A 25,175-nucleotide genomic window follows, 5' to 3' on the forward strand; every position below is an offset into this window, starting at 1 on the left:
GTTATTTATTTTTAGATTTCTCAAAAGGATTCATAGATTTTTAGATTTTTTAGAAAGATTGTAGTATCATTTGATTTGTTTTTCTGTGTCTGTATCTGTGTTTATTTTCTTTGTGATTGTATTGTAATTGTATGTACAGCACTTCGAGTGTCTCGTTACTGAAAAGCACTATATAAATAAACTTACCATACCTTACTATTATACACCTAAATAAAATCCAGTTTGATAACTTACCTTCAAAAATCATCTAATTAGTAAACAGACTCCACCCAATGGTGGTTTTTGATCAGAGCTGTATATGGGGGATTGCCCAGGGCAGGATAAGAAAGCAGGGGAGCATGAGCACCAAACTAAAAAAATCATCTGAGCAAATATTCAATTAAGAACAGAGTATTGTTGATACAGGGGGGCTGAACACAAATGCAAAATGCTAAACACAAATGTGATTTGGTTCAAAGGGGTATGAATACTATTTGCAAGGCTATGTAGCCATGGAAATGCTAGAATCATTGCCCAAAGCCAGTAGAAATGTTGTGTTGAGAGGAAACCACAAACAAAAGAACACCAACACCACAAAGAGCCTCAGGAGCCAGACGATGAACAATGACTCAAGTGCTTCAGTTCGATGTTTCCAATCAGCACAACGGGATCATTTTAGGTCAAAGCCAACTTCTTGAGGTTCGGAAGTCTGACAGATGTTATTCCTAGTAACAATCAAACTCAAAACGTGCTCTAAGACTTTATGGCAAGTGATTAGCTAGTGTGGTTCTATTCAAAAAGTCTCCTTAGGAGATTCTAACCAGAACAGTGAATGTGCAAGCCCCCGGTACTTACAGCTGCTTTCGCAGATGCAAACTCCACAACAGCACTTCCTTTCTTCTTACTTGATACGATCACATTTAAAACATCCCCGTACTAGATGACACAGCAGGAGGATGAAAGCATTAGGTGGAAGGGAAGGAAAGATGCAGAACATTTGAATTAGTATTTCCTTTCACAGTATAATCCATAACTATGAAAATAAAAACATATGCAGACTCAAGATTCAAAACAATGCTGAATATCACGCACGTGAGAAATACAGGTTAGCAATCAATTAAATTTTAGCTAAAAGAAATAATGTTAGCTTGTGTGTTTGAGGGGCATACATTCACCTAAAAATACGGTGGAGATAAAAAGTTTACACACCTCCCTTAAAATGTCACGTTTGTATGATGTAAAAAATATAAAACCAAGATAATTGATAATTTCAGAACCTTTTCTACCCTTAATGTGACCTATAACCTCTACGCAGACAAAAACAGGGAAAAGTTAAAAAAAAACAAGTAACGTGGTTGCAGAAGTGTGCACATCCTTAACCTAATACTTGATTGAACCATTTGATTTTATTACAGCACTTTTTGGGTCAGAGTCTTTCAGCATGACAGATGAAGATCACCCAACAAATGGTCAATCAAATTTAGGTCTGGATTCTGGCTGGGTCATTTAGAAACATTAAACTATCTTCTGGTGAAGCCATTGTTTTTTTTTTTATTTCATGCATGGTTTAAGTTGTTGTCATAATGAAAGATGAAGTTCCTCTTTATCTTCAACTTTCTTGCAGAAGTCTGAAGGTTTTGTCCACACACAGACTGCTACAGTACACTGTTAATAATTCCCTCCATCAGTAAAACGGCTCCATAGCATGATGCAGCCACCACCGTGCTTCCCTGTATGTATACTTGTAGTGTTCTTGTATGTGCGTTTTCAGCAACAACCACATCTTGTAGAATAATAGCCAAACAGTTCACCTTTTTCACATTGTACCACATTTTCTCGCATGTTTTGTGCAGGCTTTAAACGTATTTTGAAAAAATTTTCCAGACTTGGATGTTTTTCTTTGTAAGAAAAATTTTTCTGTCTTGCCACTTTACACATTAGCCCAGACATATGAAGAACACAGGAGTTGGATGTATTGTGCAGATCAGAAATCCCTGAAGCTCCTTTAATAATGCTGCATCTTGGCAGTCTCCCTGATAAGTTTTCTTAGTGTTTTTTCAACAATTTTGGGGGGATTTTCAGTTCTTGCCAATATGAATGTTGCACCAGATTTTCTCATCTTAATTATAACGGTCTTCACTGTGTTGAACAGTACATCTAATGCATTGAGAATTTTTTGGCAACTTTCTCCTGACTGGTATCTTCTGAAAGAAAGAGCCCCCCCTGACGTTTTGGAAGCTCTCTGTGGGTTTTGCTGTAAGATCTGACAAATAAATTTTTAAGAAAAGCCAACTAGAACAGCTGAACTTTTATTAAAGAGTGCTTTTTAATTAATGTTTTAATGTTGTCGTCATTTTATAAACAGTGCTACATCTCAAGTTATTAGAGGGTGTGTACACTTATGAACCACATCATTTTTTATTTCTCCATATAAAATAAAGTTGGTTTTCAGGTTATAGCTCACACTAAAGGTGGAAAAGTTCAGAAATTAGTTATTTTGGTCTCATTTTTTTATATCTCAAAATCTGGTATCTTAACAGGGGTGGGTAGACTTTTTTATCTAGTGCATGTGTGATCATAGGAAAATAAACTGAAGATAAAGTGTAATCAGTACTTGGAAAATTTCCTCTTATTAACTCCTGGGAAAACATGTAAACAGAGAGTAAATAAGGAATGAGTCAAAAATGCATATTTTGTCTTACACCGGTGGCTGGACAGGGGCAATAAAGACCAATGAAATGATTGATGTTTAAGTCAATAATAGAGCGTAGAAAAGATTTCTTCATGGTTAGTTTAGCTCTGTCAACTCTAACGAAAGGCCTTTTGGCATTAACCTGTTGCCTGTTCTAGCCTTTCATGGGAGCGAAGAGAATTAAGGAAAATTCAGCTTTCTGGGAACTTGAAACTCCAGGAATGCTAATCCTCGTCCGAGGACACTCTAAATCCAGCCAAAAGTGACAAAGGAGACTCTCAAAAGGCTTCTATTTCATCAAATATAAATATCTTAACATATTTTTTGCCCCTTTAAAGAAGGATTTATTGTTCCAAGCAGCCAAAGTACACAAGTCCACTCACGTACGCATACATGCATACTCATAACCGTCCTCATTTTCCCAGAGAGCAGCGGCTATTTCTGCTTATCCAAACCTTTAACTGTCACTTACTGGTTGCCATCAAAAACATTACACATTTCCTTTGCCTAAAAATTCAAAACAGGAACAACATGTCTTTTATATCCAGTTTTACTCCCTCCTAAGATCATACTGCATGCCTGCGTGACGAGAACACATTCAGCTGCTTTGCTCTGGGCAGCTTGACGTCACTGACACTTGCCCCATCCTAATTTGATGCCAACCTGCAACCCACCAAAAGCCCTCCTGACGGATAGTGGCAGAAGGTGGTGGTGGTGGGTTGCATGAGAGCAACACATTTCCTAAAGCCTCCCTTGGTACTGTTTAATCGCCTAGTAAGAGGGGTACAGACAATGCCGTGCGTGGCTTTTAAAGGGCACAACAATACTGCCCTCAGCACTTTCACTGCAACAAAACTTAATGGGCCTTGTTTAAGGGGAAGTGTAAACAATCTACAGCACTGATGTCATGCAGGCCTCAAATAAGGGTGGACGTTTGCGTGCAGGTTTGTTCAAATCAAGCTCTGCCCTAAGAGCATGAAAATTGGGATTTCAAGACATTATTAGTCTTCAGCACAAGATCATTTTCAGAACACCCACCTTATGAAGTAGTTTAAGTAGAACCTCTTGAGAATAACCTCCATTCATCTCGTCGTCTTTCTTGCAATTCCATTTTAACTGGAACAAAAAAGGAAGGCCAATATTAGTCATGATCACTTTCAAGAACTAAAGAAGTGCACAATAATGGATAATCCCTAAAGCTCAATTGATTCAACTCAGCTGCAGAGGAGGCGAACCGTGCCAGACGGGTTTGGCTCTGATGAAAAACAGAGAGCTGAAAACCATCAGGACAGGCTGAAGCTATGGCAGGAAGAACTCGTTACGTTCTTGGAACATCAGCACTGAACCACCTGCAGGACCTGCACTCAATTTCAATTCATAACAGTTGGTGCTGCACAAATGGGGAGAAACTTCTCACATGGTCATGTGAGACTGCATGGTGACTCACCTACTAAACTATTACTCAACAGAATCCTTTACAGGTTGATGCACAGAAAATACAATATAGTTACCAGCCCCCTTCACTGTCATATCTCTAAATAAAATCCCATATACCAAACTGCCTTTAGAAGTCAACTGATCAGTAAATAGAGTCCGCCTGAGTAATGTAATCTCTGTATAAATACAGCAATAGGCAAATAGGCCCATTGTAACTCTAGAGGAGCAGCAGGGATCCACAGCTTGTTGAGGAGACAGCATCCATGTTGAAGAAGGTGCTCTAGTCCGAAGAGACCAGAATTTAACCTTTGGCTTTGCAAATTGCTATGTCTGGCAGAGAAAAAGACATGGGGAGGGTAGCGGCAACATCATGCTGTGGGGTTCTTTTCTGCTGCAGGACATTGTGTCACACAGGCTCAACTTCGATGAAAGACATCCAAGAGAAACTGAAGCTACAAGAAAAAGAATATCTTAGGCTACTGGGATGTCAATTTCCATTCGTACCCGTTGGTGATGCACAAATGGGGAAAACTTCTCATATGGGTATGTGCATCAGAGACTGCTTGGTGAGTCACCAGAACACTTGACCAATGATTCATTATGTAACCCCCCAGGGGCTCAGGTCATGCGTTTGTTTTTACATATGAGATATTTCTTGCTGTTTTCTGCTTATACACGATGTTCTTGAAATCTCAATTCAGCATGAAAGCAACCACAGAAGGCAACATAATTTATTAGGATTTCTTTTTTTTTTTTATTTTGCTCTCAGGTCTTGTCACTTAATACTGATGTAAGTTCCCGTACTCCTAAAGAAAGTGATATTGTGCAACTTCTCATATTCACAGACAAACCACAGAAGAAACTGGCCAGTTTTATGGCAACTGCTGAGAACTGCATAATAAATGGAAAGCACAGGGGGTTGATTTCGCTCCAGCACTCTGCTCAATGTCAGAGAAACACATTTTCTGGGAATTTTCAAGTCCAAGTAGCATTTCAACAATAATTATTGCTGAAACTGTTCATTCCCCCTTCCAGCAGCAGTTTCTCTTTACCCGCTGATAACCGTCTTAACCATTAATCTTTAAATTAGATGCTTAAGTATTTGTATGATGTGATGTTTCCAGCCGACAACGCTGCTGTTTTTGATCACAACTTAAATAAATTTACAAATAGCGAAGATATTAGTGGAAAAGATCCAAATGGCAAATGACTAGAGTTTGTTTCAAGGCGTGGTAAATGTCTAAATAAATACCAGTATTTTAAAGCCAGCTGATAATATATCGTTTTGCTGAACACTCCGTGACATATTTCACTAAAAATGGAAATAAACATTGAACACTGAGGGGTACTTTCAGCCAGATTTTGATATAGGTAATCCTAGGTTTAGAAAAACCAGATCTACAAAATTTTTGTGTAGAATGAAATGACGTAACGGCTGAAAACCCCCATACAGTCTCTTACAAATGTATTTATACTTAACTTTTTTTTATACTTGAACTTTTTATATTGTCATGTTACAAAAACAACCTTTAACATGTTTTATTGTGATTCTACACAATAGCAACAAACGGATGATTTACAAAATGTATTTACCGATAAAGATCTAAACAGAACTGATGTGTATTTCTATTCAATCTACCTGAGTCAATACTTGTAGAACCACCTTTTGCTGCCTTTACTGCTGCAAGTCTTTAGGGGTATGTCTCCACTAGCTTCAGAGACTGAACTTTTTGCCCACTCTTCTTCACAAAGCTGCTCAAGCTCAGATTGGATGCAGAGCATCTATTAACACCAAGTTTCAAGTCTTGGACTTTCAGGTTTGGACTTTGACTGGGCCTTTTTGGCCTCAAACAGGTTGTCTTCCAGTATTGTCCTTCCCACCATCTCTGACCAGCTTCCCTGTCTCAGCACGATGCTGCCACTATCATGTCTCACTACGGACATGGTGTGTTCAGGGTACTGTTCAGTGCTGGTTTTTATACCACCCATAGTTTTTTTGATGTAAACAGTAAATTTGGTCTCATCTGACCAGAGTATATGTTTGATGTGTCCCCTATATGTCTTGTGGCAAATTTTTATAAATGTTTCACAAAAAGGCATGATTTGTGGAGTGCACACTTGTTATCTCAACAGATTTCCTGCATTTATCTCAACAGATTCTCTGCAGCTCCTCCAGTTACCAATGACCTTCTTCTCTGATTGATGCAGCGTTTGCCTCGCATATTATCTTTCAAGCGCCCTGCATTCACATTCTCGATGCCAACAATACGATCCTCATGCAATTTTTACTCAGTTCATTTTCACTTTAAATAGATGTTGGCTGAGATGCTAAAACTAAAAAGTTGTTGCAACATTATAATAATGAAAAAGACAAGACGATTGAGGAAGATATGTGTTTTTCTCAATGCATAATGTTACTGCGGCTTTAAACCGATGACATTTTCAGATGATGGATTGAGTAATCACCTGTGAAATGTTCTAAACTTGGGATATTGTTTCCTAACCAAAGCATGCTTTAAACTGCTCCACAGGTTCATCCCAGAGCTGTCCACCATGTTAGGGGACTTCGAATGCAATTGGTTACGTTGGATTATATTTAGGGGTATCAGAAAAAAAAGGGACTGAATAATTGGGCTGAATATTAGAAAAATATACGAGATGTGAAAACATTGCTGATTGCTGCGATAACATATAAAACAAACAAATAATTAAAAAGTGTTGATGTCTTTCTGCTTTGGGATTTACGTGTCCATTATTTTCTCATCATTGATAAATTGTCTTGATAAGTTTTATAATTTCACAAAGTCCATAACAAAAATCACTTACACAAACCCCAGATAATGAGTAGTCGACCCAGCTACTGAAAAAAATGAATATTTCCAACTGAAAAACAAGGTTTTATTGAAAATATTGCTTCTAACCAACATCAGTTGTTTAGGCTTTTGAACGACTTAGTTGTAGTTTCTGAATGACTTGATCACCCTACCAACACTTTAGTTTTTCTGAAACTTTTTAGGTTGCATTAAACAAAAGTGTCACCAAATATATTACAGGCATAAGGAGTCTGAATTCATGCTACTTAAATAACTGGCTGACATTTACTGCAGTCCAGGCGGTTCTTCGCGATATGCATGCTGCATACAGTGATACTGCGACTACGATAAATTTGCATTATATTCTGCAGGCCTACTAATTATAAATGCATGCCACACTTTTCAGGATTTTATTAGTAACGACATTGAAAAACGTTGCATTCTTTTCCTTTAACTTCAAAATGATGTGTTGCTTTGTTTAGGTATATCAAGGAAAAACCCAACAAAATACAATGAAGCAAACGGCTACAAAGCGGCAAAACGTGGAATAGTTCAAAAGCACTTTTGCGTGGCGCTGAACCTGAGAAAATAACTTTTAACTGTAAAATGAACTCAGGTAACGGACATACGCCTCAATGTTCTCATGTTTGTGAATATGCCTTGTGATTCTGTCAATCTGTTTGTTTTTCAAGCTGAATATACAAACATCACAGAGGAATTACGGCTTTCAATTACTATAACCAGCTTTGGTGTGTAAACACATTAGCTAACGTCCCCTGCATTCGTTAACACACACAGAACAGGGCCTTTTCCAGGAGGAAATATAATAAGCCTTCTTTTGGCATAAATATTGGTCCCCTGACAGCATCATTACTAATCTGGAGGAAGTGGAGTGAGAACAACATGTACTCAGTGATGAGACAGTAATGTGGTCTTTGAATAATAAATTACAAATGGCTAAAGGTTGTCTTAAACGTATAGTCTGATTTCCAAAAACCGCCCATAGCTGTTGAGTCTTACCTTCAGTTTGGGAGTTATGTTGCTCTGGGAATATCTCTCCCCTCCTAAATGTGAAAAAAAAGCATTAGGAGATTTTGAGACAACGAAGTAAAAAAAAAAAGACAAAGGAACAACTGCTTAATTGAAATATGGGACTCAAGAGAGTCGTCAAGGGACTCGTCCAGAAAGACAGCAACTTAGAAATGGCTCCCACTTGGTGAAGTTTTTGGCTCGTGAAGACAGGGCGCTGATCAGAGGAGGCCTGAGTGCGTGCAAACAGAGGGGACTCAAAATATATAGAGACTATGAACGAGTAATTGCACACCCACAAAAGAGGGTTAGGTTTACATCTCCAGAACACTAGACAGCTTTTAACAGCAAAGGAAAAGCTTACCAAGTAATGAGGTCTGATGGGCATTTCTGTGTGCGTGTTTGGTACTTTGCTAAGTTGTGTTCCTGCCAAAAAACTAAAATAGACCTCCACTCATATAGGTTCAGCTATTGTTGTTGTTTGTTGCTTGAATAATATTTGGTTAGCCACAGGCAGAATGGTGGCTGCTGTGGTTAGAGACACTGTAGGTCGGCTTGGAAAAAAAAAAAAATCATCTGATGTTTTAGCGCCGTAAAACGTGCAGAGTAGATCAAACTGAATTTATAACAACAGTACGTTAATACACTCATACAGTTATGATACCCTGGATGAGCACGGTGAGGGTTAAATCCAAAAAGTAACTGAACCTCTGTAAGTGCAGTCTCCTGGTTGTTGCTCTGCTTCCCTTTCTCTCTGGATCTGCTCTCTGATGAGCCTCTGCTCTTCTTCAAGCTGTCTGGATCCCTCCTCCCTTAAGCGGGCGATCTTTTAGATTCAGACACACAAACAATACAGTATTATTCACAAACCTGCATGCATATTTCGTAGACAGAACATGTTGAAATAAACCCTTTTGCCATTCTAAAGCTGAGCTAGTTTTGTGTCCAAGTCTGTATTTTTATAAACTTCTAAATCACTCGACTTTACAATTTAAAACTATAACGTCCTGATGAACAACAAATTGGTTACATTCCCTGTCCAAGAAATATTCTCCCATATTTTCACACATTAAATGCATAAATCAAATGCCACTGATCATGAAATCAAACACACGTCTCTCATTTATCTGTTTCAGTCTGAACAAAATCATGCAAAATCCTCTAATGGACACAGTGATGAATATAACTGAAGATTGAAAAAAAATGTTCTCTCAGATTAGGTCTTTGATCTTTACCCAAGTGGCTGGATGACTCAATCAGGAACAAGCATTTGACAAAGAACAGAATAAAGCACCTGCTTGTGCTCCAGACTTTCCTGGATACATCTGAATATGTAGTTTCCAGTAAGCGCTTGTGTTCTGTCCCATTCCTAAATGACAAAGTTTGATTCTTCTGCATCCTCTCCCTAAGTTTGGGGAAGCATTAACTCTCTCGGGGTTTCTGTACAGTCTTGTAAAGGCATTCCTATCCTGTCAACTTTTCACATTTTGTCACATTCCAACAAGATCTTCAGTGTACCTGATTTGTACATTTGTACAAATCCAAATCTAAATTGTGTGTATTACATTTGTATTCAGGCCCCCTGAGCAAAACCTTTATAGAACCACTTTTTACTTCACTTATAGCCGAAAGACCTTTGATGAATTTCTTCTTAAAACTCTTAAATAAAGGCTAGATTTCCGGAGCGCAAAACTAATAGTTGTCCTGTCAACAGATTCTATCACCTGAGCCGTAGATCACCGCAGCTCCTCCAGAGTTTCCATGGGCCTCTCGGATGCTTGTATGATTAATGCTCTCCTTGCCACCTATCAGTGTAGGTGGACAGCCATGTCTTGGTGTGTTTACAGACATCGTCATTTTCAGATGATGAGTTGAGCGGTGCTTCCTGAGATGTTTAGAAGCTTGAGATAATATTTAATACCTAACTATCTGTTCCTTGGTCTTCATGATGCAGTTTGTTCACCAATATTTTCTAACCATCCACTGACACCTTCACAGAACAGCTGGATTGATATTGAGACTACATTGCACACAGATAAACTATATTTACTAAATTAGAGGACTTCTGAAGGCAGTTGGTTATGTTGGATTTTATTATCAGCGCAAAGAGGGATGAATAAAAATGCACACCACACTTTTCAGACTTTTAATTGTACAACAATTTGAACACCATGTACTTTTTTTCTTCCACTTCGCAGTTATAAACCACAGTGCGTTGTGTTGGTCTATCACAATAAAATACTATGACATTTTTTGGTTTTAACGTGACAAAATGTTCACACAGCTGAAGGCACCTTAGATATTCTTACCTCTTCTTCAAGTGTTCTTGTGATTCGCACCTCCTCCTGGTTCTGAGTCTCTGCTCGTTGTTCTCTGGCTTCCAAGTCTGAAAAATTAGACACACAGATCCATCCGTCATAACCCTGCAGTATACTTATAGGCAATAACAGTTAAACAGTAACAAATCTGTACTCACCAAGTTTAATTTTCTTCCTTTTGTCATCTAATTTCTTGTTTCGTTCTTCAGCTTGTTTCTTGGCAGCACAAATCTTGTCATAGGCAGCCTGCCAAGAGCATTAGTTGCCAGGATGAACTGTCTGACAGTGAGAGGGTGAATCAGGATGATTTTTACAGGTTAAAAATATGTTTTTGGTCTCACCCTGGCTGCAGCATCAGTGAGAACTTCAAGAGCCTGGGACAACTGGTGGAAAAGCTCCGCTATAAAAAAAAATGGAAGAAGCAATGGTAAATATTTGAGATTTACAGTGAAAAAAAACAATAAAATCAAGGCACATCTTATAAAACTTGTTTCCTCTATTGGTAAACCGTAGATTGTCTTGACCTTTCGTCATTCAATCTCAAATTCTGACCACTCCAGCTGTCATTTAACACAAACACACACTTATAAATGTACAACTAGGAAACTCAAATCCCCCTGGCTCATTCTACACTATTGCGCCATTCTGGCCAAGCTTAATCATTCACTTATGGGAGGCCTAACAGGCTGATACTGCTACTCCCTGTGGGGATTGGCAGTACACACAAACAGAAGGGTCTGCAGATCATACAGCTAACAAACGCGGTCAGGTTACCTCCATGGATAGAAATGGCTCAAATGAATCCAACTAGGGGAGTGGGGGACTTGCTATGCCTAAAAGGTAGCTCAGAGTGTCACAACATAGTTGGTTGACTTAAAATCAGGGATTTTATGAGGGGTATCCTTAATTAGTGAAGAAAAATAACCCATAAGTCACCCCTTGCATGCATGAAGCTACCCCCTTAGGGGGTGACGAGTTCTATGTCTAGCTCAGCTTTCGTGTGTTAGAGGCCAAGTCTGTCTACATGCGGGTTCAAGTGCTGAGGCCCTCCAAACCACTTCTTTTCCATTTCTGAGAAACCGACCTCCCTGCTTTTGTATTATTCCTCTCAACCTCCTAACTGTATCAATTTCCAGTTTTTTTACTGTCATGATCAGGAATTGTCTAAACCATCCAGGAACCACAGTAACCTCCCTCAAAAGCATACCTCATTACCAGCCTTCTGTGCAAGGTGCTTTTACCCCCCCTATTGTCAAAGAGCTACACTGAAACTCCTTGCTCCTTGCTGCAGAGTGTAGACCGACTCAAACTAAAGGAAGACAGGACCTGCATATCATTTCAATTAATTTAATAAAAACAAACGTGAATTCACTGCATGTTTTCTAAATCCACACAAAAATATACATATACAGGCAAATGCATACACACCCACTGATGTTAGGATAAATATCCCTTACCAAGTTGTAGAGAAATCAGACTCTGTGTAGCTATCAACAAGGTATAATAATGCCATGATATCTGACCACTCTTTGTGGCGCCAGTTTGTGAATTTCCATCAGGGCTGAGGCTGTGGCTCTTACAGAAGCCTCATGTTAGCCTGCTTTATTTCATTCAAAATCAGCTTTGATGTGAGTTTGGGATCACTGCTCTGTTGAAACGCAGAGTTGTGTCTAAGTTTCATTCATCTAGCTGTTGTACTGCAAAGTTCAAGAATCTGGATGTGTTCCTCTATCGTTATTTTATTCACTCAGTTCGACATATCAGCAACACAGACTCACCACCATGCTTGAAAGCCTTATGTCGACTCCTCAGAACCTTCTCGTCATGTGGGACATAGATCTCAATATTTTTCTTGTCCGACCATAAAAGTTTCTCCAGAAGAAATTTAGCTTTTATGGTGTCACTTTTGGAGCAGGTGTTTCTGTCTTTTTCGCCCCCCTGTGTCTATGTTTAAATTTAACTCAGGGGACAGTGATGCTGACGTTTCAGTATCTTCCAGTTTATAATGGACTTCCTTACTGCCACAGTAGTGTTACATTGTACACAGTGGATGGAATATTATAACAGTAGTAACCCTTCAAAATTCAACACGTTCACCTCTAGGTGTAGGGGTTAAACAAGGATCGACAGCACATCAAAGATTGTCTTTGAATGGGTAAAACAGGCTAGAATTAATCATCTAGATTGCAGTTGACCTCATTGATCATTTTTGGGCTGCTCAAAAGCTGAGAGCTTTTTGAGAACCCAACAAATGTAATTGACCTCTACCATTTCTGACACGATTGGTGGTCAAATATCCTGCCAGAATTGTGCAAAAAGCTTGTTGAGGGCTATAAAAAGTGTGCAGGTTCTTTGCAACTTGCTGAAGGACATTTATCAGTCAAGGTGCATGTATATATTTAAGAGTGATTGTATAACTTTGGCCCTGTGTGGATTACTGTTTGGTTCGAATGAGTCTGTAAAAGACAAAAATAATTATTTAACATTCATCCTGATAATACGTTCATGTAAACTGGAACTGTATGAAGCAGTTTTGCTGTAGCTACACTGTCAGTTTAAAATACATTATTTCATTAAAAGACAGAGTCAGATAATTCATCAGAACAATGACAAGTTTGGGCATCAGAATGCAGGAAAGGTAACGAGAGAAATAATAAAAATAATAAAAATGTTTTACTCGCCTGCTTTGGGGTTGTCTGGGTTCTTGTCTGGATGGCAGGTCAGGGCCTTTTGTCTGTAAGCTTTCTTGATCTGGTTATTAAAAAAAAGCAAGTTCTTATCAATTTCTTATTCAATTTCTAAATTTTCTCATTTAAAAACTGATGTCACACAGACGTTAACTAATTTGTAGATTAATTGTGGTCTTGGTCTTCATTAGGTCACCATTTTTATGCATTTTTGGCTCATATTATATTGATGTTTATATATCAATCAGTAATAACTTCTGGAAATCAGTCTGAAGGATGAATGCTTCCTTTCCATGGATCTACTCCATCACACTAAAAGAAACATGGAAAGATCTCAGTATGTTCTTCAGGATTCAGAATCATTTAATCTCTACGCAAATATTAGCATGTCAAATCAAAAAGGACACTTAATGAGAGCTGATCACCAATGCAATCAGGAATTTAATTTACTGTCACTGAGCCAACATCCACTCACAACCAAACATACCAACCAGGCAAACAAAATGAACATAAGCATCTAACAAACAAATGCCCATTCTAACCTACACAGTACATACAAAACAAATAACAATACAAGGGAAAATACAATAAAGAAAACTGATTAAAAGGCTTAGAAATACCAGAATCATATCAAGTAAAAAACAAAGGCATTTAGTGTCTAACTCTGAATTATAATGCTTAACTTTAATCTACGAGGGAAGGGAGAGAGAGGAAGTTAAAGGTTCTCAGGGTGAGGCAACTTCTAGGCTGAAACAGCAGAGAATGGAAAGGATGGAGAGCCTTAGTTTAGGTCTGAAATGTGCAGCTTCACTTCTCAAGGAATCTGCCTGCTGATTTGAGACATGCAGTTTCAACCCTCAGCTTAACTGATGAATGAATCTCAGCACAAACTGTTTGAAATCAGACAGGTGGCCGCCCGGAAGCAGGCACTGGCTGTTTTGTCTGGCACAAAATACCTACAGGTCATAGGACGGATTGAGGGTCCGTTTGGGATCAATACGGAACCAAATTGTTAGGTAGGCTGACACTCATCTCCACAGTGCATGGGGAAACAGAGAGTCTTAGGGTCCTTTAACACCACAGCTATTTAGTCTGCTTCAAACGAACCGGAGATCGTTTCATCAGATAATCCGCTTAGTTTACGCAGGTGTAATAGCTTATCCAAACTTTAGAGCGGACCAAACAAGCTAATTCTGGTTTGCCTAACAACAGACTCTGGTGCAGCACGCTTACAATGTGAAAGCATCTAATGAACCAAAGAGAAGTAAACCTCCTGTGTTAACTTATGTACACAGCAGCAGGTTTGATGGGTGGAGATACTCTGCCGTCAAGTCTACTGCCAGAGGTGCGAGCAACTATAGCCATAACACTACATTTATGTGAAACAAATGGTAGCTGCTGGAAGGCTGAATGTATAGTCAGCTGACATTATGATGATTTCTGAGCTGCATTAACATATAAAAAGAACATGACTTAGAGACCACTGTGTTCTGCATCTTTGCACCTCTAACAAACCAAACAAATACGGCTCCAAGGTGCAGGTTACCAGATGAGGATTTTGAGTCACAACTGACTATTCTGCTGCTCATACTGGACAGCTTCCTGTGAAACGCATATACGTTAAAATACCAAAGTAACTCAAAGAAATGTATACTCTGCAGTAAGTTAGTATTGCTCCACAGTTTGTTTTCGCTGTGATCGAGCTGCCTGAAGGGGATGGATCTTTCCTTCCTTGTGCAACGGCGCCCAAAATGAAAAGTGGTTGTAAACATGTGAAGATCTGAAGGTGGTTTAGTCTGCTTTCAGAAATGTAGCGTGAATGTGAAGCAAACCAAATAATGTTGTGAAAATGTTTTAGCTTTCCCCACCCATTTAAACTGAGTCCCCTGGTTTATCCTGGTGTGAAAGCATCCTTATATGAGCTATGCACAGACTTTACAAAAAACCTACAATGCAGACAAAGAAAACTATTTAACACAGCCGACCCAGGGTATGCAGGATCAACTCCTCCTGGTCAACATGAGAAAGCTTTTAAGTCTGTTCTCTTCAGCTCAGCAGAATAGATCACTTCCAGGATGGATTCACCAAAAGGGATTTGATCAACCAATTCGGCAGAGACATCTGCCGCATGTTCAAGTAAGCTCTAGGACTTTAGCTTACACTATCTATTCTAAAGAGGTTTCATTGAAGCACCAGGAAATGCTCCTTAGCTCCACAAAAGACAACATCTATCACTTTTAGTAATTGTCTGACGTGACTGACATGGCTTCCACATTCAAGCACATCATCACTTCACTCAATAAAACACACCACTTATAGTCCAAGTTTGAGACAACCCACAAACATTAGTTACATTTACAGAGAATTATTTATTATTTCAACACTTTCTGAGTTCTTAAACTAATCAAATCAGACTTTCGACCTTTAATAAAACACTTTTTACTCAGTCCCATATGAGAAACTTTCCCATGCACTGCCAGGGATTAAGAAAAACAGCTTGAGAATACCAGCCTAGTCAAGTCATATGCTCCTTACTTGTTTTGACTAAATCTGAGACCCTGCGAGGCCGTTTGGATCAACCTGAGGTACGCATGTTTAATACACAATCACTGTTGCACCCTCTACACATTAAACAAAGTACTCTCCAGTTCTGCCAATGCGTTAGATCAATGTGCCACAAAGTATTACCCTATGTTTTTTTTACTGATGCCGAATTAAGTCACAAAAAATGTAAGACAAATATACACATAGACAACCCAGGCTGACTGCTTATAATGTTTACCATTCACTGGTCCTTCTAGGGGACAAGGTGGTTTCCATTAGATGTATCCTCCACTGGTGAAAGAAAAGGAAGCAGGAAAAACTTCCTTCAAGACTGGAGGGGGCTGCAGAGTGCAACGCTCAGGCTTTCTGCACGCAACCTCAAAAACACAAGCTCAAATATATACCATGCATTGCATGCTGAAGAACTGCCGCATATATTCCTTCATACATGCGAGCACAGCCTAAACACACAAATCCTAATCAGACAATCAGATGTACCGCATGTTTTCATGTATTCTGACTCCCTAATCCTCTCTGTCCCAACTTTTGCATAAATCAATCTCCTGCCAGTACGCTACAGGCCATGAAAAAAGTGGAAGCATCTTTCTTTTTGTCTGGGAAACATTTGCATTTGTCTCCTTGCATATGCAGTGTTTCCCAGAAGGTTGTTTAGCACAATTTTATCTTTACAGTGCATGCCAAGCTCCAACTTTGATGAAACCATGTGGTACAAAGCAGCGTTTTAGGTCTAAATGAGTCTCTGTTCTAGACATTATGGTTTGTCAAACAGCTCCTAAACAGTGCAAGGCCGATTTATTTAGGCAGGATATTTTTATTTTTTATTTTACTTGTAGAAGTAAATGAGAATTTGTTTTGCCAAGAGGATAAACATTCTTCCTAAAGGCATAAAACTGACACGCGGCATCCAGGGAATAACACCAGGTTCTTCAGCCTCGCTCTGTTGTTCTCTTCTTGTGCTTTCCTTTAGAAGTCTAATTAGAGCTCTTTCTAATTCTCTCCAAAACCTTTTAAGAAGATACAAGCAAGTAAAAGCTCAAGTTTGTGCTCTATGTTCAGTCATCCATACACCTCAAAACAAATATACACTTTTTTTCAGCATCCAAAGTAATCATTGAAGGGATTGTGCCCTAAAATGTCTACAGAATTCAAAATTAAAAACTATAATATAATCAGAAAAATTAGCTCTATTTGTGTTTAATCAGTGCAGCGAGTTTATCCCATACGGTGTTCTGCAAACGCATTCATTTCCTTTTAGGTTTTTCCACATTTTGTAATGTTACAACCACAAACTTAAATCTATTTAGGGATTTTATGTGACCAACACAAAGTAGGGCATAACTCTGAAGTGCACATGATTTACAAAAGTAAAAAACTTTGCTCTAGCATGCATGTGTGAATGTGTGTGTGTGTGTGTGTGTGTGTTTCACATCGGAGCAAAATTTGAAAAATATGTGCTTTGTTAAAGTGATTTTAACACAACTGTTTGTTGCCTGATTTGAAATAAAGACTTTTTATTCGTCCCTCTTCCCTCAGTTTGTTCTTATGTTCCATAGCTATCTCACAGGATGAATGAGTCTATTCGGCTGCTCTCTTCTTAAGGGGTCATCCACAACTTGCACACTGACTTGGCAGAGTGTTAACGCCGGACGCCCTTCCTTACACAACCCGGAATCAAACCAGCCTCCCTGCTCCATCTTTTTCTCCTTCTCCCTTTCCTATTCTCTAAAATAGCATTTCATATCTCATCACTCCACTTTTGCTCCCATCAGTGCCATAAACTGCAAAGATTACCTGATGATGTAGATCCAACAACCTAGACACCAAGAAGTCAGACAGAATTGCATCTTCCGACACGACTACTACTGTAATCTTTTTGCAGATTATGCTGATCGTAAAAAGGACAAGAAAATCCTGATAGCATTCAAACAAAAAAAATCTAAAATTTGATTATTATTTTACATTGTCAACTTTCTATGTCTCAAATACAAGATTAACTGAATGAAGGAAATCTCAACTACAGTACAGACCAAAAGTTTGGACACACCTTCTCATTCAAAGAGTTTTCTTTATTTTCATGACTATGAATATTGTAGCTTCACACTGAAGGCATCAAAACTATGAATTAACACATGTGGAATTATATACTGAACAAAAAAAGTGTGAAACAACTGAAAATATGTCTTATATTCTAGGTTCTTCAAAGTAGCCACTTTTGCTTTGATTACTGCTCTGCACACTCTTGGCATTCTGTTGATGAGCTTCAAGAAGTAGTCACCTGAAATGGTTTTCCAACAGTCTTGAAAGAGTTCCCAGAGATGCTTAGCACTTGTTGGCCCTTTTACCTTCACTCTGCGGTCCAGCTCGACCCAAACCATCTCGATTGGGTTCAGGTCCGGTGACTGTGGAGGCCAGGTCATCTGGCGCAGCACCCCATCACTCTCCTTCTTGGTCAAATAGCCCTTACACAGCCTGGAGGTGTGTTTGGGGTCATTGTCCTGTTGAAAAATAAATGATGGTCCAAACCGGATGGAATAGCATGCCGCTACAAGATGCTGTGGTAGCCATGCTGGTTCAGTATGCCTTCCATTTTGAATAAATCCCCAACAGTGTCACCAGCAAAGCACCCCCACACTGATTCACACAGTCTCCTCTTAACAGTTGTTCTAGAGATGTGTCTGCTGCTAGAACTCTGTGTGGCATTGACCTGTTCTCTAATCTGAGCTGCTGTTAACCTGCGATTTCTGAGGCTGGTGACTCGAATGAACTTATCATCCGCAGCGGAGGTGATTCTTGGTCTTCCTTTCCTGGGGCGGTCCTCATGTGAGCCAGTTTCTTTGTAGCGCTTGATGGTTTTTGCGACTGCACTTGGGGACACTTTCAAAGTTTTCCCAATTGTTTGGACTGACTGGCCTTCATTTCTTAAAGTAATGATGGCCACTCGTTTTTCTTTACTTAGCTGCTTTTTTTTGCCATAATACAAATTCTAACAGTCTATTCAGTAGGACTAGCAGCTGTGTACTGTATCCACCTCCTGCACAACACAGCTGATGGTCCCAACCCCATTTATAAGGCTTGAAATCCCACTTATTAAACCTGACAGGGCACACCTGTGAAGTGAAAACCATTTCAGGTGACTACCTCTTGAAGCTCATCAACAGAATGCCAAGAGTGTGTGGAGCAGTAATCAAAGCAAAAGGTGGCTACTTTGAAGAACCTAGAATATAAGACATATTTTCAGTTGTTTCACACTTTTTTGTTCAGTATATAATTCCACATGTGTTAATTCATAGTTTTGATGCCTTCAGTGTGAAGCTACAATATTCATAGTCGTGAAAATAAAGAAAACTCTTTGAATGAGAAGGTGTGTCCAAACTTTTGGTCTGTACTGTATTTCCCACACTTGGGTTTGTGGAAGGTCAAGCCACAAAATCAAGAGAAGACAGCAATCCTGCAGCAGCAAGCCAACAGTAGCCTAATGGTTAGAGTCTGTACCGCACTGATTCCTTTGTACATATTGTCCTCATTACCAGACTCCAATGCCAAATGATTGCTAACAAACTGTTGCTAAGTGACCTAGCCGCATCGTAGCCACAGCAGAGCCTCTAGGCTGATAAGCTGCCTGACTGCCATGGGACCCTATCTCTTAATTGCTAGGCTCCACTATTTACAGGCCAATATTTACTGAAGAACGATAACAGCCAGAAGAGGAAGATAGAAGAGGAGAAAGGGTAATTGCAAAGGGAATATGAATAAACAGAAAGACGGTATGAACAAACAGGTTTCTTACACCTTTCACAAATTCCTAAGCAGAACCGGAAGTATGTTTGGCAATAGCAAAGTTACATTTTGATTCTTTTGTGTCAAATGTTTCAGGATGCTGTGCTCTGTGTAGCTGAAACTGCCTTTGTCATTTCATTACTACTAAAATTTTATTTTTCTTTGATTTAGATGTTAAGTTGCAGGTTCCTTAATAGAGGTGATAGTTTTGAATCCAATATAAATGTAGGAGTTTCACGTTTATTTCCATCAGATTTTTTATTATACTCAGAAATGTGCATCAAAGTACATGCTCGTACTCGACTAATGCATCTCCAAATTTATCTGTTTCTACAATGTTTTTAGCTATTTAAAGGCTCCTTTAGAAAGGACAGGTTCAATAAGCCATTTCAAGGATGTATGTGAAAGGTCAGACATGTCAACGCATGCAGAAGATAATAATGTCAAGCCCTGCAGCACTAAAGAACCGTGCATTAATCCTTTTTTTCCAGCATAAGAAAGCAAAAACCGTGAAACCTTAAGTTTAACTCTGTTTAATTGAAATGTTTCAGAAGGATTTGTGAAAGTATTTCGGGCCGTTCTGCTAAATCAAATTAGGGTTTTAAACAAGCAATTGAGAGGATAATTTATAAAGATTTAATTGTATGTTTCACATAATCATCTTAGAAGGATATTAATATTTAAATGTGTATTAGAGTCATGGATTATACCCCCCAGCGATCCTTATCCATCTACAATAACCAGGTAAGCTAACAAATTGTACGGTGCCTTGCGAACGTATTCATAACCCTTGAACTTGTTAACATTTCGACAGATAAAGACTACAAAATTTATGTATTTTATTAAGGTTTAATGTGATAGAAAAACAAAAATGTTGAATAACTGTGAAATGAAAAGAAATGAGACATGCAAGATGGGCCGAAAGTTTGGAAGCAGCTTTAAATGTCGGTTCATAATGTTACTCTTAGTAACAGTATGAGTTCTGTGAATATTGGTATAGATGATCAGAGAAGCACCTTTCTCTGCAATTACAGCTCAAAGTATTTTAAGGTATGTCTTTGTTCATTCAGAAACTTTGGATTGTTGCCCATTTTTCTTTCCAAGATAGCTCAGGTTTTTCCTGATTAGACTGAGAACATCTGCAAATATAATTTTTCAAGTTTTACCACAGTTCGATTTAGATCTGGACTTTAACTGGCCCATTCCAATATATGAATATGCTCTAATTTACCCATTCCATTGTAGCTCCAGGTGAATATTTAGGGCTAAACTTCTGCTGGAAGGTGAACCTTTGCCTCAGTTAAATCTACTGCAGCTTCTAATAGGTTTGACTGGATTTCCTGTCTGTTCCCACAGCATGATACCGTCACCACCATGTTTCACCATGGGGAATATGGGCTTATATAGTTTTGTACACTGTTTGTTTTGCAACACAACAATGTATTTCACTGCCTTTTATGGGTTCAAATACTAAATTAAAATGTTCACAAATAAAGGCTGCAAGGCACTACTGGTTTAACAAGATGCAAACTGTGAGAAAAAGCTTATACCATTAAAATTCACTGTGTTTAATATGGATGGCAGCCATATTGGATACCGAGCTTGGGGCCGCCTGGTGACCTTTCGTAAGCAGAACTCCCAGTTTAGGCAACATTCTTGTTGTATTTTCCACAGGAACCGTGGAAATCCAGCTTCTAAGTACAAAGAGGACACATAAATAAATTGTGTTTTGCATGTAAGCCTCAAAGGTTTGGGTCTAACACATACAAGTTTATGGGGTGGGATTACTATCGCAAGGCACTGTTGCAGATGACATGGTCCTGCTGGCCCCCTCTAGCCAAGACCTACAGCATGCACTGGGGCTGTTCGCAGGAGTGTGTGAAGTGGCTGGGATGAAGATCATCTCCTCCAAGTCTGAGGCCATGGTTCTCGACTGGAAAAGGGGGGCTTGTCCTCTTCAGGTTGGAGGGGAGTTCCTGCCTCAAGTGGAGGAGTTTAAGTATCTCGGGGTCTTGTTCACGAGTGAGGGAAGAATGGAGCGGGAGATCGACAGACAGGTCGGTGTGGCTGCCGCAGTAATGGGGGTGCTGTGCCAGTCCGTTGTGGTGAAGAGAGAGCTAAGCCCGATTTACCGGTCGGTCTACGTTGCTACCCTCACCTATGGGCATAAACTTTGGGTCATGACCAAAAGAATTAGATCTCTAGAGTCACAAGCGGCTGAAATGAGCTTTCTCCACAGGGCACACCCTTAGAGATAGGTTGAGGAGCTCGGCCAATCTGGGAGGAGCTCTGAGTAGAGCCGCTGCTCTTCCACATCGAGAGGAGTCAGTTGAGGTGGCTCACGTCTGTTTCAGATGCCTCCTGGAAATCTCCCTCGGGAGGTGTTCCAGGCACGTTCCACCAGGAGGAGATAAAGGGGACAGCCCAGGAGACGGTGGAGGGACTATGTCTCTCGGCTGGCTCGGGAACGCCCTGGGTTCCCCCCAGAGGAGCTGGAGGAGGTGTCTGGGGAGAGAGACGTCTGGGTGTCTCTGCTGAATCTGCTGCCCCCACGACCCGGTCCCAGTTGAAGACGAAGATGACAAGTATGAAGCACAGTATCGTTAACATTAACAGGCTTGTAGTTAGCTGCTTTTTTGCACATAAACAGTCTGCCTGAGAGTGAATTATGAGCATGTTTTTGCTTTATGCTGCAATTCATTAGGTAAAAGGTTTAATAAAATTATAGTAGCTGAATAAACCACAAGAGCATCTGTGTGGTCCCAGTTGTTAACATGGCTTTACCATGCAATCTGCGGTAGGTACAACTCTGGAGGCTGTCCCTCTACACTACCGTAAATGCCAACCCCAGTTATTTACAGTTGTTAAATCATAGGTTTCATTAGCCTTTCTCAAACATCAAAACATCACAAGTTCAGCTACTGTGATCTAAGAAATCTTTTTAAAAATTAGGTATGGCAGACATGCACTCAATGCAAAACTCCTGCGTCAAAGCAATATTTTACAATCTGTAAAACACAGCTTTTTACGTAATGCCTGTTGATGTGACAACCCACATAAACAGACTCTGGGATGAGCTTCTTCCCTTTGTCTGTGATTAACAACTTGCTTAGGGAAGAGATGAGGCCGTGGGCCAAACAACGGGGATAAGTGACTGATGACATTTCGTTTTAACACATTTGATTGACTTTTGTGAATGTCCTCTGATTTTATGCAGCCCACATACTCAAAACCCCACTATCTCTCGCAACCATCGAGACTGCACAGAGCCACCGCTCTCAATTTTGGGACTTCAGCTCTGCCCAAGCCACAACCACCGACTTCCTCGTGGATAATCCTGTGGGAATGAGAACACTTTGAAATCCATTAAAAAAATTAACTACTTCCCTTCTTTTGGCAGTTTTGTTAATTCCTCCTTGTTTAGGCCAGGGGATTCTGGACAGATGTGGTGGTGGAAAAGAAAAAGCAGGATTAAGGACTTCGTGGTTAACTTCTCTGAGATGGGATTTTAAGACTAAAACATGGTTAATGACCTCAAATCAATACTTGCACTGATATTAATTTATATTCGAAAAGAAAAAAAAATCATGCTTATGATGTGCCGGAGTGAGAAAACATTAATACACTGTTTTAAAATAATGTAATGAAAAAAAACAAGATCTATATCACCTAATTTGTTCTTTGTTTAATTTTACTATTTAACTATTATTGTCACATTCTAAAGGTTTGGCAGCCTTATAAACGTTCTCCATCCATTTTCTACACCCGCTTTTTCCATACAGGGTCAGGTGGGAGCTGGTGCCTATTTCCAGAGGCCTATGGGTGAAAGGTGGTAAACCTTGGACAGGTCACCAGCCTGTCGCAGGGCAATACAGAGACACACAGGACAAACCACCATTTAAACCTAAGGGCAATTTAAAGAGATCAATTAACCTAAGAGTCATGTTTTTGGACTGTGAGAGGAAGCCATGCAAGCTCCATGGACTCCAGCTCCCTCTCTGTGGTAGGAAGTTGAACCCAGGACCTTCTTGCTGCAAGAAAGCAGTGTTACCAACTGCGCCACCTTGCAGCCGATCCATATAAACACATTACATATATCGCATGTTTTTTTCGGTTACACGCAAAAATTGCCTGACGCAACGGCTCCATCTAGTCGCCATTCTAGTGTACTGCAACTGTGAAGTTTAGCATTTAGCTGGTCTGTCTGGTTTACCGGTTGTTTTTTAACGGGTTTGTGCTTCAGTTAAAATCCCCACATATTGCTTGCATGACACGTATCCTAACTGACAAAATGCACTGTGGTTGTACTATTTTCACACGGATAAACCAAACGAATACATTGACGCACATAGACGTAGCCTTCCTGACTGAACAAAAACGTCCTTTTACAGCAGCACTTTTATCGTTTGCCCTTTGCTTTAAAACCCGCTTTCATCAGTTTTTCATTCATTACCAATAACAACGGTTTGTTTTTTAAGCTTCCTACTTTACGTACCTCTTTCGTTGTAGCTGAGCCCTCAATGCCGAGTAGCCCATATAGGTCCATTTGTAATATTTCCTTCGCCTTTCCAGACATTTTTATCTTGAAACCAAATAAAGCGACAATGCAGGAAAAACAAAACGTTTTTAACACCGTGTACGCTGGTTCTAAAGCGGTAAATTTTGGCTAATTTAGCTGTTTGTAGCTGTTGTAGTTTTTCAGGCAGCATGAGTTTGACGTTGAAGACCTTTTGACCAGGATGTACTTTGCACGCTGGGAAATGTAGTTTGTTGCTAAGCAGACCCATTGTGCATTTTGTTTTACATTCAAACACGATTGTTGAGAGTTTTACTCATGACAACAATTCGTGGACTTTATTTTATATTATTTTATATTATATTTTACTAAAATAAGCACAAATCATGCTGTCTAAAAGGCGCTTTGTATAACTTACCCTATCACTTGAGGATCCTTTTGCATCTCAATTGAGTTTTTCCACGTATTAAAAAGTTTATAAATTAGCTTCTGCTTTTTTGAATCTGTTTGCAGGTGTTTCTGGTGGCCTACTAGGTCATTTTGTTATTGTTTGTGTTTTTCTGGTCACCATATTTCTTTTCATGGTATTTAAGGGAGAGCTGTGTCTGCTTGTAATGATTATCCCTCTCATATTGGTTGCTTTACAACTTGTGTAAATTCTACCTCTTTGTTGTCACTCTACATATGCAATGCTTTGCAGAAGTATTCACACTCATTGGCATTTATTTCACCAAAAATGTCAGTGTATTTGTGGGATTTTATGTGATATGCCCACACAAAGTAGCGCTATATTGTTTCCAAAATGTTTTCAAACTAAAAATCTAAAGAAAGTTCGGGGTTCAAACTGAATAGTAATAAAATGACCTTTTCCTGCAGTTGCAGCTGCAAGCCTCATGAGGTACAGGGGTTGGACAATGAAACTGAAACACCTGTCATTTTAGTGTGGGAGGTTTCATGGCTAAATTGGACCAGCCTGGTAGTCAGTCTTCATTGATTGCACATTGCACCAGTAAGAGCAGAGTGTGAAGGTTCAATTAGCAGGTTAAGAGCACAGTTTTGCACAAAATATTGAAATGCACATAACATTATGGGTGACATATCAGAGTTCAAAAGAGGACAAATTGTTGGTGCACATCTTGCTGGCGCATCTGTCACCAAGACAGCAAGTCTTTGTGATGTATCAAGAGCCACGGTATCCAGGGTAATGTCAGCATACCACCAAGAAGGATGAACCACATCCAAAAGGATTAACTGTGGACGCAAGAGGAAGCTGTCTGAAAGGGATGTTCGGGTGCTAACCCGTATTGTATCCAAAAAACATAAAACCACGGCAGCCCAAATCACAGCAGAATTAAATGTGCA

The 25,175-nt window shown here is 39.5% G+C and overlaps 1 protein-coding gene across 2 annotated transcripts in view; it reads right to left on the reverse strand.

Moving 5' to 3' along the window:
• Positions 1–24,040, reverse strand: part of dnajc17 (DnaJ (Hsp40) homolog, subfamily C, member 17) — a 45,899-nt gene extending 21,859 nt beyond the window's left edge. For both annotated transcript variants that reach the window (XR_007035061.1, XM_047345073.1), the window contains exons 1-9: positions 23,793–24,040; positions 12,950–13,019; positions 10,610–10,668; positions 10,427–10,514; positions 10,260–10,336; positions 8,659–8,776; positions 7,942–7,985; positions 3,710–3,787; positions 835–915 (exon numbers count right to left, since the gene is read on the reverse strand). Coding sequence is in view for 1 of the 2 variants with exons in the window: in XM_047345073.1 (XP_047201029.1) it covers positions 835–915; positions 3,710–3,787; positions 7,942–7,985; positions 8,659–8,776; positions 10,260–10,336; positions 10,427–10,514; positions 10,610–10,668; positions 12,950–13,019; positions 23,793–23,873 (696 nt within the window). In the remaining variant the exon portion in view is untranslated. The remainder of the gene's footprint in view (positions 1–834; positions 916–3,709; positions 3,788–7,941; positions 7,986–8,658; positions 8,777–10,259; positions 10,337–10,426; positions 10,515–10,609; positions 10,669–12,949; positions 13,020–23,792) is intronic.
• Between the last annotated feature and the right edge of the window lie 1,135 nt (positions 24,041–25,175).

This window comes from Girardinichthys multiradiatus, chromosome 19 (assembly GCF_021462225.1).
Source record: "Girardinichthys multiradiatus isolate DD_20200921_A chromosome 19, DD_fGirMul_XY1, whole genome shotgun sequence".
Lineage (NCBI taxonomy): Eukaryota > Metazoa > Chordata > Actinopteri > Cyprinodontiformes > Goodeidae > Girardinichthys > Girardinichthys multiradiatus.